The sequence below is a fragment of the Gigantopelta aegis genome, chromosome 4 (assembly GCF_016097555.1).
Source record: "Gigantopelta aegis isolate Gae_Host chromosome 4, Gae_host_genome, whole genome shotgun sequence".
Taxonomy (NCBI): Eukaryota; Metazoa; Mollusca; class Gastropoda; order Neomphalida; family Peltospiridae; genus Gigantopelta; species Gigantopelta aegis.
This window is the reverse complement of record NC_054702.1, coordinates 19,737,639-19,751,419: the sequence shown is the minus strand read 5'-3', so window position 1 is coordinate 19,751,419 and position 13,781 is coordinate 19,737,639. Positions and strand designations below refer to the sequence as shown.

Here is a 13,781-nt window from a genome sequence, read left to right as displayed (position 1 = left end):
CCAAGCAGTATTTTCGTTCCAGGTAAGGAAAATGGCACCAACATTTTATGATGGCATGTTTTAAGATGTGAATAATGGCAAATAATTTTATTTGGGTATACTCTGTGAATGGGTATAAATATCCCAGTAAAAATAATTTGAAGGTTAAAACCAAAGCTGACCATAAATATAGCTGGTTATGGGTTTGAAATGTTTTAAAATTAGACATTGCATTTGACCCACTTTGCCATATATTAAACAGCAGTTCTCTTACTATAATATACTTAACAATTATCAACATATATCAATTGACTGGCAAGATTTTAATGTAATTTCACATTCAGTACACTCACTAAACGCTGTGAAAGTCGTATCGTCTCTTGTTCTCACGAACATGGACACATAAACAGTGCCATTAACAAAATTCTATGACAGAGCCATCATATGGGGACTAGCTTGGGCATACTGCCCCATTTAATTAAGTTTTTTTTTTACCACTTTAATGCTATGACAGAACTAAATATAGCAAGTAACAACAAACTGATGCAAACAGTTTTAATACAGGTAAGTTTTTATTATGGTTCAAGAAACTGGTGGTTTATCACTCATTAAAATGTAAAGCAACACACAACAAATGAAATGGTGTCCAATCCAAATGATCATTTATTATATCTACAAATAATATAGTGCACATGTAACCAAAATGTCCGATATTACACTGCAATGCTATAATGGTAAATATATATATACAAATCCAGGGCTTCTAGATTATGGTAGCCCCACTCCCATGGCTAGTGATATTCAATGTTCGGCTAGTAGTTAACTACTATTGCCATGCCCGACGGCTAGTGAATTTTTTGTAAATACGAATATACTACCCCCACCCCAACCCTCAAATGTTAGTGTTTTTAAGCTCTAATTCCCTCTTTAGGTGACATAAATATTTGATTATTAAGTTATTTAGTAAAATTGTAATAACTTAAAGTAAAGTAGGGCTAGTGAATTTTTAATCATGGCTAGTAAAAATTTTAAATTGCTGATCCCATGGCTAGTGGATTTTATTAAAATTCTAGAAACCCTGAAATCTATATTTTAATACTAACCATGGCATAGAGTGACATTTTAAAACCAATTTACATTATATTCTGATATACGTCTAAACAAGGTTTATAAAAAGTAAAATGTCCAAATTAAGATTCAGCTTTAACTGTTTTGTTTTTATGCCATGGCCAACATTGAAATTGTTGCTATTTTAAAAAAACAATAAAGATAACTGAACAGCATATACCAAGACATTTTGATATATCTTGTCTTGAAAACCGGTATGGTTAAGACCAAGTGCTCTGCTACTACCAGGAAAGTTGTCATCTTTGTTTTAAAGCTGATGGCGCAACACGTCAAATATTACAAGACTGTCTGTACCATTTTTCATCAAGTCTCGTCCAATAACCAATCATATTTACTGGCTATCGGCAAATGTTTTATTGTCTATATTATGGTGACCAACTATTTCTGCTTATTTTCTGCATTTTAATGTGCTCCACCCACTTTGGGCTTTCAAAACCGGAAGAGTCTTCCAAGTAAATTTGAATTTACTGATTACTTACGTCGAGTCGGTAAAATGGAATCATTTTACGTGCAAACGTTTTGTGAATTCTGTAAAGAAGACAGTCCTAATGAAAACGAACCAACAAATATAACACTAAAACTTACTCCATCAAATAACGTAAATTCCATAGTAAGATTTGCCATCGACAATGCATTCAAAATATATCAAAAAATGGAAAAGCAGCTTTCTCTGGCTGTAACAAATCTGCGAGAAAACAGACTGACCCTGCCCACCCCTCGTACAGGCTGAATGGAGAATCGGGAGTCCGGGCGCCGGACTGAAACTCGTGTGAGAACATGAACTCGGCAAACTGCTGCGCCCGGTGCAGGTGTTTCTGGTCACCCGTGAGGCGAAACAGCAACAGGAACACGTAGCCGTTACCGGAAACCCCGTGACAGATCCCTGGACCTTTGGTGAGCAGACCCCTCTGCCAGGTGAGCTCCCCACAGCGAATGCAGGCATCCAGGTACTTGGAGTCTCCCCACACGATGTAGGCTCGAGCAAACAGGTAAATTATACCTACAAATACAAGTTTACATAACAATATAAAGAAATACAATTTTACAATAATTTAAATACCGGTACACATAATAAAGAAATATAATTTTAGAATTATCAAAACAGTATCTAAACATACAATTTTATAATAACTCAAAACAAAATACAGAGAAATGAAAACTTAAATTCAAATGATATTTAAAAATACAATGTTTTAATCATTTAAAAACACATCTATAGTCTGTCTCATCCTCCTACAAAAACGTGTAAATAGTGTCAGTTTGGTTTAACGTAAGAAGAAAAGTAAAAGTGTTTTGGAAATAACAAAACAATACTATTTTTGTGTGCAATTTAGAAAACAATTGGCTAAGAAATAAATAACGTGTAGTAAATTTCATAGTATTTAATTTCGCAATATGCAGATGACACAAGTTTCATTCTTGATGGTTCTCCCGAGTCTCTGTTACATTGAAGGTTTTAGATTATTATGCATATATATCAGGCCTAAAAATGAATTTTTGTAAATCAAAAGCTATATGGATCGGAAAGAAAAAGTTTTCTAAGGATGTGTTCCATCGTACGCGGTGGAAGTTAGAATGGGGCGCAACACAATTTAATTTGCTCGGTATCAACTTCGCAATTAACATGGAACAAATAATTGCACTGAACTATGATTCTAAAATAATAGAATGCAAAAATTAATGAGGTTATGGTCTGTTAGAAGATTAACAGTTATAGGAAGAATAACAGTACTGAAAACTTTAATAATGCCAAAGCTAACCCATCTGTTAATAGCGCTACCAAACCCAAATGACAAATTGATAAAAAATGTAAATACATTATTTTTTTAATTTATCTGGCAGAGCAATACTAAAAAACTGAAACGGAATCTAATAATACAAAATTACAAAACAGGTGGTATTAAAATGATAAACATATCAAATTTTATAACAGCCTTAAAATGCACGTGGATTCGAAGAATGTTTTCAAATAACTCAAAGTGGATAACTTTGTTTAAATCGGTTACAAACATATCTTTAAAAGACTTGATTATACAAGGCGATTATTTCTTAATGCGAAATATTGAACACGTCCGAAATACGTTTTGGAGAGACACCTTGTTCAGCTGGTTAGAGATACACAAATATCAAAAACCACAAAATGTTGAGGATATTTTAAGCATTAATATTTGGTATAATAGCAAAATATGTATAGGTAACAAACCATTTATATACAAAATTTATATAGATAACGGTATTATATTTATAAATGATTTATTAAATGAACAAGGTGATTTTTATACATACGAACAGTTTGCAACAAAATATCATATAAATACAAACTTCTTAGAATATGCTTCACTTACAAGTGCTATTAAATCATTTATAAACAAGCTTGGAACAATAAGGGAGACACGTTCACAATTCTAAAAAATTCGGTTTTTCCGTTTAAACTAAAATGTTTATTAAGACAAAAAAGGTTGTAAAGATATTTATGATATGATAACTTCACAAACTATAACCCCCAAAGCACAATTAAAATATGCGAATGAAGGATTTATGTACGATACCAGGCAATGGGAAAAGTACTATGTTATTCCTTTTCGATGTGTACTTTTACACAACTGTATCATGGTTTCAATACAGAATACTGCATAGAATCTTAACTACAAATAAATTTTTACACATGATACATTATGTTGATTCAAATGCTTGTGACTTCTGTCAAAATTCTCCAGAAACGATACCACATATATTTTTTGATTGCAATAAGGTTAACCACATTTGGGGAGCTACAAAACATTGGATACAGACTGAAACTGGAATTGATATTTGTTTTAACCGAGATATTGTTATGTTTGGTATGGTTAATAATGAACACAGCAACTTTGTAAATTGGTTAATTATCAATATTAAATATTATATTTATAGTATGAAGTACAGAAAAAAGTATTAAATATAAATGGAGTTAAAAATATATTGCGAAACAAATTTGAAATTGAAAGGTTTATTTCATACAAAAATTGTGAACATGAAATGTTCAATAATCAATGCACACAGTGGCTTAATCTTTTTAACTGAAACTTCTTATAAATAGCTTGTTTCGAATTACAGGTCTTTTCATTTGTAATAGCAGGTTTTTTCGTTTCGAAATATAAGTTTTTTTTTGTAGCATAGATTTTAAGTCCCCCCACCCCCCATTATTTATTTATTTATTTATTTATTTATTTATTTATCTATCTATTCATTCATTAATTTCTTTCTATTCTATTGTATTTTCTTTCTTTCCTTCTACTTTTCTCAACTCTTTCCAAGATATGAATCATAGCATCTTGGCTTCCTTTGCCAATCCCCAACCATATGGGAACACTAGAAATATATTTATATGTTAAATTACTATAATATTATGCATTTTCACTTATATAGCAACTCTATTGTAAGGCCATGAAATCAAGGCTCCCCAACCATGACATGGTCAAACTTGGCTGGGGATAATAAATGATTAAAAAAAAAAAAAAAAAAAAAAAATTCATAGTATGAAAAAAAAGGCATTCCCTGTGGGAAAGACTATAGACATACAATTTTACAATCACTTAAAACAAAATACAGAGAAATAAAAACTTAAATTCAAATGATATTTAAAAATACAATGTTTTAATAATTTAAAAACCCATCTAGAAATATAGTGTTACAATCACTTAAATACATGATTTCTAAAAATATAACTTTACAATCGTAAAAACATGATATTGACATGTAGATATACTAGTGTAAAATCTCTTAAATACATAGTATCTAAAAATATATGTTTGTATTATTCAAATACACAGTACCTAAATATACAATTTTACAATCATCAAAAACATCTAGAAATGATTAAAATGCAACTCTGCAATCATTTAAATACATTGTATCTAGAAATAAATTTTACAATAACTTCAACAACTTGTACCTAGATAACAATTTTACAGTCAATTAAAAATGTGGTATCTAGAAATATGATCGTACAATAATTTTCAAAAAATACAGTATTTCTTCTATCAGATTTCTGTTTAACTGACTAGTCTCCATAAATATCTATCATCTATTGCTGAACAATATTTCTTCTATAAGATTTCAGTTTGACTGACTAGTCTCCATAAATATAGCAAATTTATGCAATCTATCATCTATTGTTGAACAGTATTTCTTCTATAAGATTTCAGTTTGACTGACTAGTCTCCATAAATATAGCAAATTTATGCAATCTATCATCTATTGTTGAACAATATTTCTTCTTTAAGATTTCAGTTTGACTGACTAGTCTCCATAAATATAGCAAATTTATGCAATCTATCATCTATTGTTGAACAGTATTTCTTCTGTAAGATTTCAGTTTGACTGACTAGTCTCCATAAATATAGCAAATTTATGCAATCTATCATCTATTGTTGAACAGTATTTCTTCTGTAAGATTTCAGTTTCATTGACTAGTCTCCATAAATATAGCAAATTTATGCAATCTATCATCTATTGTTGAACAGTATTTCTTCTATAAGATTTCAGTTTCATCGACTAGTCTCCATAAATATAGCAAATTTATGCAATCTATCATCTATTGTTGAACAGTATTTCTTCTATAAGATTTCAGTTTAACTGACTAGTCTTCATAAATATAGCAAATTTATGCAATCTATCATCTATTGTTGAACAATATTTCTTCTATAAGATTTCAGTTTCATTGACTAGTCTCCATAAATATAGCAAATGCAATGCAGGCCTCTGAAAATTGAATATTTGCGTAAACCATTTATCGATTACACAAAAATAAATTCAGGTAACCCATTTTCTTTTTGCGTAACCTATTACATCCATGTAAATAATGTCCTAAATGTAATGTGAACGGAAAATTGGTTACGCTAAATTAGATTTGAGGGAACGACGAGCAAACAAAACAATCATTCTCGCAATTTTGAGAGACATGCAATCTATCTTTATAATGTATTTTATATTTATATGTTTCTTTCTTACCTGGGGCCCCATGACACCAGTGTACCAGTTCCTGCGACTCCGGTCTCGTGCAAGTTCCAACATCATCCATAGCCGGGGCATAGTTGTGGTTTGGCTGTTCTAAACTGAGAAGGAAATCAACTGAATGTCGGATATCTTGTTCTGCCATGGGGTCCACTTTGAGAAAGTCGGGAAAACACAGCAGCGTTTGAAGGATGGAACTCAGACCATGTGCAGCTCCTTCAATTAAACAAAATATATAGACATCTTATGTTTTTTGTCATACTGATATATGATCTACGATGGTAGTAGGGGAGTATAATAGGTGGTCAGACTAAGCCCACAACTAAAGCTGATAGGATATAGCAGGTGTGGCACAGATAGCCACAAGAGACATGCATCTAATACTGTTGAAGGGACAAGGACTGGGATGTGGAGGTGGACAGCGAAAGCTGAAAGATAGGAGTTGCAATAATGGGAAAAAATGAGATGGAATTCAAAGGAGAGAAAGGGAAGGAGTCAGGAGAAAAAAAGAAAAAAAAAGATTATCTATATTTCATAATCAGCAATAATAATAATTTAAAAAAGGACTGGGGCAGGATTTAACTCTGTCAGCCGAGTGCTTGCTTGACTTGCGTGCATCGCAGGATCGAAACACCTTGATGGACCATTCAGGAATGGTATTAACAATCCCAATAAATGTGTGTTGTTATCTATTTGTAGGTATTGTGTTCCATGAAGAGCCCTAAAGTTGGTGCTGGGAAAAGTTAAAGTTTCTGGTAACGACACCACTAGAGAACATGGATTTATTAATCATTGGCTATTGGATGTCAAACATGGTAATTCTTACACACAGTTTTCAGAGGAAACCTGCCACACTTCTCTATTAATTAGCAGCAAGAGATATTTTATGTGCAAGTTCCCAGACATGACAGCACATACCACAGCCTTTGATATACCAGCCATGAGTCACTGGTAAGAACTGGGGGAAAACAATATCAGAGAATGGGTCTACTGAGGGGGTTTGATCCTTCACCCAAAGCACTGTAAGCGAGGACTCTACCGATTGAGATGGTCCCATGTGCTGGGAATAAGGAAAGGAAAGGAATAATTGACACCTCAGTACATTTTAAACTACTGCTAATTTGTGTCTAACACACACATGTATAGATGATAATTCAGACACCTGGTCAAGAGGGAAACCCACTGTTGTCACAAAGACTAAACCTACTGAAATAGGGCTGGACGTAGCCCAGTGATAAAGCGGTCGGCTGATGGGTGGTCCGTCTAGGACAGTTCACCACTGGGTTAAATCCCAGCCCCCTGGAAATGCATGAAAAGTACTAACAATTGAAAAAAAAAAAAATGCATGAAAAGTAGCCTACTGACAACTAGAAAAATGATGCCAGAAAGGTACTGACAATGTGTATACATGTACAAGAAAGTTTTACCTAGGTACTGTGTTCCATGATAGTCATACATCAAAGGACATTTCGACTGGTGCTTCCTTGCAAAATCACGTCCTGACTGTACAGTAACAGCACACAGTGACTGAATAGCTTTGTCGTCAAGTACCTAAAAAAATAAAACATACAGGTTATCAGGGTTTATGAAATATTAGCAATTTGGCAAAAAATATATCGAAAATCTGTCCCCAAATTAAAGTTCCATTTGTAAGGGAAATGGAATTAAGTTGTGTTGAAAATAGGTGATATGGATTTATTTTGTAATAATTAATGTTTTATTATATGGGATATAGATTTGTTTATTTGGTTATATTTTGGGTATTGTAATTTGGTAAATATATTTTGTAATTAGTGTAGATTAAGTTGGGTATTAATTAAGCATTGGCTGAATTATTATTATTATATTAAAGTTAAATTATTTAAGATTGTTATTTTGAGAAGTCCTGAGTAGACTATATTAAGAGGGAAGTACTATATATCTAACTCTTGTTGTGAGCAGTTTCTGGCCCTAGTTAGAAATCGTGCTCACAACGAGCGTGCTTGAACATTAAATTGATATAAGCACGTTAATTCCCGACATCTGACCTGACAGTCATTTGTGGGCATACATACATACATATATCTAAATTACTAAAAGTGAAACCTATTAGCTCTCCTCATTTTCCAATCAGAACGACCATCAAAATTGCGTTAAATCTCCCTCATGTAAACGCGCACCTCTTCCTCTTTGGCTTAATCCTACGGGACATTCAAAATTCCATAGCACCAACCTCTCTCTGCCTGCTACCAATACTTGGACTGCTGGTGCTCCCTTGCACTTGCCAGTGCAGGTGTCCCTTCTTTAACCCCCCCCCCCCCCCCCTTTTCCTGTCCTGGACAGAGAGATCCGGCCAAGGCCGGTCACTGTGCCCAGTATAGGCATGCGCTACAACAGCTTGCTCTGAATGTGCACATAAAGTCCTTTTTAGCCGTAGCCATATATCTAGGTCTTACTTGGGAGATAGCCAAAGGTACCATGCATGCCTAACTTCTGTTTGAGTAGACCATGTCTTTCGTTCTGTGTTAGGTTTGGTAACAGTGGTTGTGTTAGGTTTTGTAATAGTGGCTTAATGGTTGTGTGGTTTTGTATAAGTGATTTTGTTTGCAGCAGAACGGTACTATGTTTGCTTGAGCTACGAACATGTCTTGTTTATTAGGTTGTATAGAGTTTTGAGGTGTTAATTGTTAGTTTTGGGGTAGGATGAAAGGTTTGAAGCAGTCTTATTCTTAATCAATGTTTTGTGTTATTTTATGTTAAGTGTAAATAAAAGTTGATGTAGTTAATTTTGTGTTTTTATTTTGTCATCTGCACTAGACTTTACATCTTCATAAATCAAGGCTAATATTCGTTCCTCGTATTCAGCCTTGATACATGTAGTCAAGATTACTGATATCCACTACTAGCGCCCTCTATTGGAAGAAAATTTGTAACACCGATTATGTCCCTTACACGATGACCTTTTTTTTAACATATCGTGACAAACATGACACGTGTTTACAATTTAACAAGGGAATCTATAAGGAGTGTTGCGATTCGTTGCAATCAGATCTCATCGCATCCAATGAAATTTAAGCATTTTGTGGCACGATTTCTTGACGACATGTATCAAGGCTGAATACGAGGAACGAATATTAGCCTTGATTTATGAAGATGTAGACCTTAGTGAAACTCTTTATCATAGACAGCTACCCTGAAAGCCAGATCAGATAAATTGAATCTGGGAAAGTAATAAACGGGTTTAAGATACACATAGAGTAATAAACAGATTTAAGATACACAGAGAGATCTAGGGATTCCCGTTACACATTTAACCAATCAGTAAAAATGACGGTACATCTATAAACGAATTGGTGAATTAGTAATGAAATATATTCATTAAATCAAACACAAACAATATTTCATCTATTGGATTTCGGACCATTAATTTTAAAATCTAGGCCAATAGCAGTGTTTCTGCCAGAAAGAATGTTTTGGGTATGGTGCTATGGAACTGATCACAACCAGTCCAACTCCAGAAAGAAAATGGGTTAAGTTTAGGGTTAGGGTTAAGAAATCATACAGTAATGATAAGAGTAATTAATTTTTTCAAAATGTTAACTTAAAAAAATTAAATCTGCAAAAGAAAATGGGTATGGCGCCATACCCATTTTACCCTCTGGCAAAAACCCTGAATAGATAAATTTTATTTAAGAATTAAACATTATATTTTTGACGTTCATGCGATGATAAACACCAAAACCATTTTACACACTGTATGAATGGCATTAATATTGCCATTATACAAAACTATATTAAAAAACCCAATCAAACTCTATTCCACAATGATTTACAACTGTATCAATATACAAATAAGGGAATTCCCTTAGAAAGTTACATTCATTTATTTCCGTCAAATCTCCGATTCATTATATTGATTTACATAAGGTTTTATAAATTTTAATTTTCTGAATCAAATGTGGATAAAATGTTATAAAATTTAAAATAACAGACCATCAACTAATAAGGCAAGTATTTTTTTCAATGAATTTTGAACTTGGCCCTAGCGTCAAATTATTTAGAAGATTTATCTACTACCTAAATTAAAATTGCAGTTGTCAAAAGTTGAATTAGTGAAAATAAATGTGAAGACCGACTTGAAAGGGATAAATTGGTTTCAGTGTTACTGTGTGTATGGATTTCAGAGGAAGTTTGTAATTGTGCGATATTATTCTCGGAAAGGACAGGTCGCGGAATTGTGCATGAAGGTGTATGCATTTCCGCGTGTGTTTGGTGTTTTTGTCAAATGTGACAGAGCTGCGCTCATGTCTCTCTATTGATTTGTTGAGCATTCTCTGCCATAACTTCTAATAAAAGCTTCATTTTTGTGGCCTGTCATATACATTATGTGTCTCAGTTCAAAACCGGTGTCGTTTAAAGCCTGAATTGTCACCGTCACTCACAGTGCAGACGAACTTGGGATAATAATAGAAACGGGGATTGAATTTTTTTTTTTTTTAGATCACGTGATAGCATTTTAACCAATCAAGACGCTCATTACAAAACAGTAATTATGAAATGGAATTATTTTCGTATAAATCATTATATGTAAAAAGATTCTATAAAAACGTTATAAAATATGAGGTTATCAAATCGCTTTCGACTCGATGACTGCTTTTTTTCAAACATATTAATAGTTATTTCTTTGACATTGTAATCGTTTCTTAACATAATTTATTGGTATACTATAACCAAAAAAGTAAAATAGAGTTAACATTAATATCCAGTTTTTATTAACTGTTTGTATTCATTATCATGCGGATGATTCGTCCACTCGCTCGTACATTATCTCACATCACGATGTGGTAAATAGGTAATGCAAGCCTCTGCTTCGGAAGACTTTATTACCATGCCATGTTCTCCTTCAATGGCGTAAATTCTATCCACTGTACCCTCCCTTGTCACATGTTATCCCCATATGCCTAATAATCTCGAAATAAAATAAAAACTTGTCTTCAATTCCAATTTAATTAAATGTTGTTTTAGACGCTACTGGATCCAACTTGGTGAAACAAGCTTAAGCTAATTACTTCACAATATCACAATAGAGGACACCTAGGCCCCGTTTTATGAAGCGATCTTTGCACTAAAATCACCTTAAATGCATTATGTAGCTATGTATTTAAGGTGATCTTAACCCTAAGATTGCTTCGTAAAACGGAGCCCTGTACACTTAATTGGTAAAGCAAACAGAAACCAAACAAGTTGAAAGGGAAGGGCTAAAGGTTATCTTTACTGGGCATATTGTACTAAAAACATCCTACGACATGTAGGGTGAAAGGCGTACATTATAGAAACAAACAATAACCGAATAGAAACGCCAAAGAATTATGTCTGCAGAGCATTGTTACAAAAACATCTACCAAGCGTAATCTAATGCAATATAATTTATTTTCAACTTTGTAAATTTATGACACAGCAAAAAAAAATTACGGAGTAAAATATATCTAATAATTTATTTAGCCCCCACGTACATGTAGTACACATTATTTAGTCCGTGGACGAAATATACTGGGGAAATAAAAACCCAGTGGACAAATCGTCCGGAACTGATTCCTCAGTGGACAAATTTTCAGTGGACGAATCGTCCGTGGACGAACTGTCCAGTGGACGAATCGACTGCATCCCATCAAATCTACAGTAATTTGAATTGAAAATAAAATTAAAACTTAAAAAAATAATATCAAAAAAGAAAGAGAGAGAGAGAGAGAAAGAGAGAGACAGAGAGACAGAAAATAGAAACTATTGCTGTTGTTTGGCACCTTCACTCCAAGTTTCTTTTGCAGCAAGAACACTCCACACAAATATCCAGCCCGACCCACAAATAATTCATCAGAACCATGGCGGTAAAAATTTGGATTTAAACATTCATTGTAAAACTGTGCATATTTAGCTATAAAATCCTCCATCAATTGTTTGTTGCCCTGTTCCTTGGAAATGAGGCTCCCAACCGCAAAAACTCCAGCTTTGCCCAGGATAAATGATGGACGAGGATCTCGACAACTTGAGCTTGTAGCAAATTTTAATGAAATATTAAAATACTGTAAAGCTTTTTCCAACAAGTTGTGTTTTATATCCCCAAAAGACTTTATCACAGACAGATGGTAGAACGTGTACGCAACACCGGCATTCCCCACGTAGAGACCCCCATCGCAATGTTCAAGATCCGGCGGCATTTTCCTTTCAATTTCTTCAACAATCGAATTAATAGTTTGATGCCATTTATCCTTATCAATCTGAACTACATTTCCTGAAACAAAATCTGCCAACTTGTTGACAAAATATCGTGGTCTTGGCATTTTCCCCCTTTGCAGAGTCAACAACAGACAAAAAATTGTAAAAATAAAATAAAAAAAGAAACGCTTTATGATAGTATAAATTTTATATTCTGTTAAAATCCGAAACATGATTCTAAATTGTTTGGTTAGATTTTCCTGGAATTCGTTTGTAATATATTGAAAATTAAAATAACCTATAACCAATTTGCTGTCCAAAAAATAGTCAAACATTGTACTTCGTTTGAATGCGAGTTATTTTAAGGACTCAGGCTGTTTGTTTCATTTGTTCGAGATGTAGTCGCCTTGGTGTCCATGGACTCAGTCTGGTGAAATGTTTTGTCAATATCTATTTTCTCAACATTGTGAAGACATTTTTACGGTTCACTTCTACCAATGACTAATAAGTGGAAATATACATACATGATGTATTATATATCTGACATAGAATATATTTTTGATATGTTTATTTGCACCAAAAATGTCTGTGCACAACTGGATAAAGTAATTTATTATTAAGACAAAACTATAATTTACTAACACTAGCTTATAGTGTGCTATACACATGTCCAGGGCTCAAAGGTTGCATGCTTTATACAACACAATTATGTGAAAGTTTGTGGAAAGCTTCATTGCTGCTGATCAGTAAAACTAGTCCATGGACAGGTTATAGCTCAAAGATAGAGCACTCGCCTGTGAAGCAGTGGACAAGAGAAAGAAAGAAATGACACACTCAAAACATTTTAATTACGGTTATATGGCATCAGACATATGGTTAAGGACCACACAGATAATGAGAGAGGAAACCTGCTGTTGCCACTTCATGGGGTTACTCTTTTCGATTAGCAGCAAAGGATCTTTTATATGCATCATCCCACAGACAGGGTAGTACATACCATGGCCTTTGATATACCAGTTGTGGTGCACTGGCTGGAACGAGAAATAGCTCAATGGGCCCACCGATGGGGATTGATCCTAGACTGACCGCGCATCAAGCGAGCACTGTACCACTGGGCTACGTCCCACCCCAGTGAATAAGAGGATCAGTCCCCTTTGATGGATGCATGTTATATCCTATACACCTATATATTACAGTTTATATGTTATGTACAATTATTAACCTATAATATGACTGTATGGTAGTGGTATCAGCCCTCAACCCTGACACTACCAAATTTGTTTCTGGGATTAATAAACAGTATTTAAAAAAAAAGAAAAAAAAGGTATATCCTGGTAAAGTGTATATAAAAGATATCTTGGGCAGCTAAGTTGTGGACCCATGACAGTATGTTTGAACCTTAAAGATAACAAAAAGCAATTTTGTCTTATACTGAAATATACATTTTACTTGTTATTTTTTTAACATATCGATATTGATGAAAAGTCAAG

At 33.6% G+C, this 13,781-nt stretch overlaps 1 protein-coding gene across 1 annotated transcript; it reads right to left on the bottom strand.

Moving 5' to 3' along the window:
- Positions 1–955: 955 nt before the first annotated feature.
- Positions 956–12,472, bottom strand: LOC121369654 (lanC-like protein 3). Its single transcript, XM_041494699.1, has 4 exons — positions 11,880–12,472; positions 7,527–7,650; positions 6,097–6,315; positions 956–2,107 (listed from the first exon to the last, which is right to left on the bottom strand). The coding sequence occupies exons 1-4, from the start codon at positions 12,414–12,416 to the stop codon at positions 1,743–1,745; spliced, it is 1,245 nt and encodes a 414-aa protein (XP_041350633.1). The 5' UTR covers positions 12,417–12,472; the 3' UTR covers positions 956–1,742.
- Between the last annotated feature and the right edge of the window lie 1,309 nt (positions 12,473–13,781).

Coding starts and splice junctions, on each gene's coding strand:
- LOC121369654 (XM_041494699.1), bottom strand. CDS start 12,416: ATGCCAAGACCACGATATTTTGTCAACAAGTTGGCAGATTTTGTTTCA. Junction 7,651..11,879: donor AAAAGAAACTTGGAGTGAAG/GTGCCAAACAAC, acceptor TTATTTTTTTAG/GTACTTGACGACAAAGCTAT. Junction 2,108..6,096: donor CTGGTGTCATGGGGCCCCAG/GTAAGAAAGAAA, acceptor TTGTATTTGTAG/GTATAATTTACCTGTTTGCT.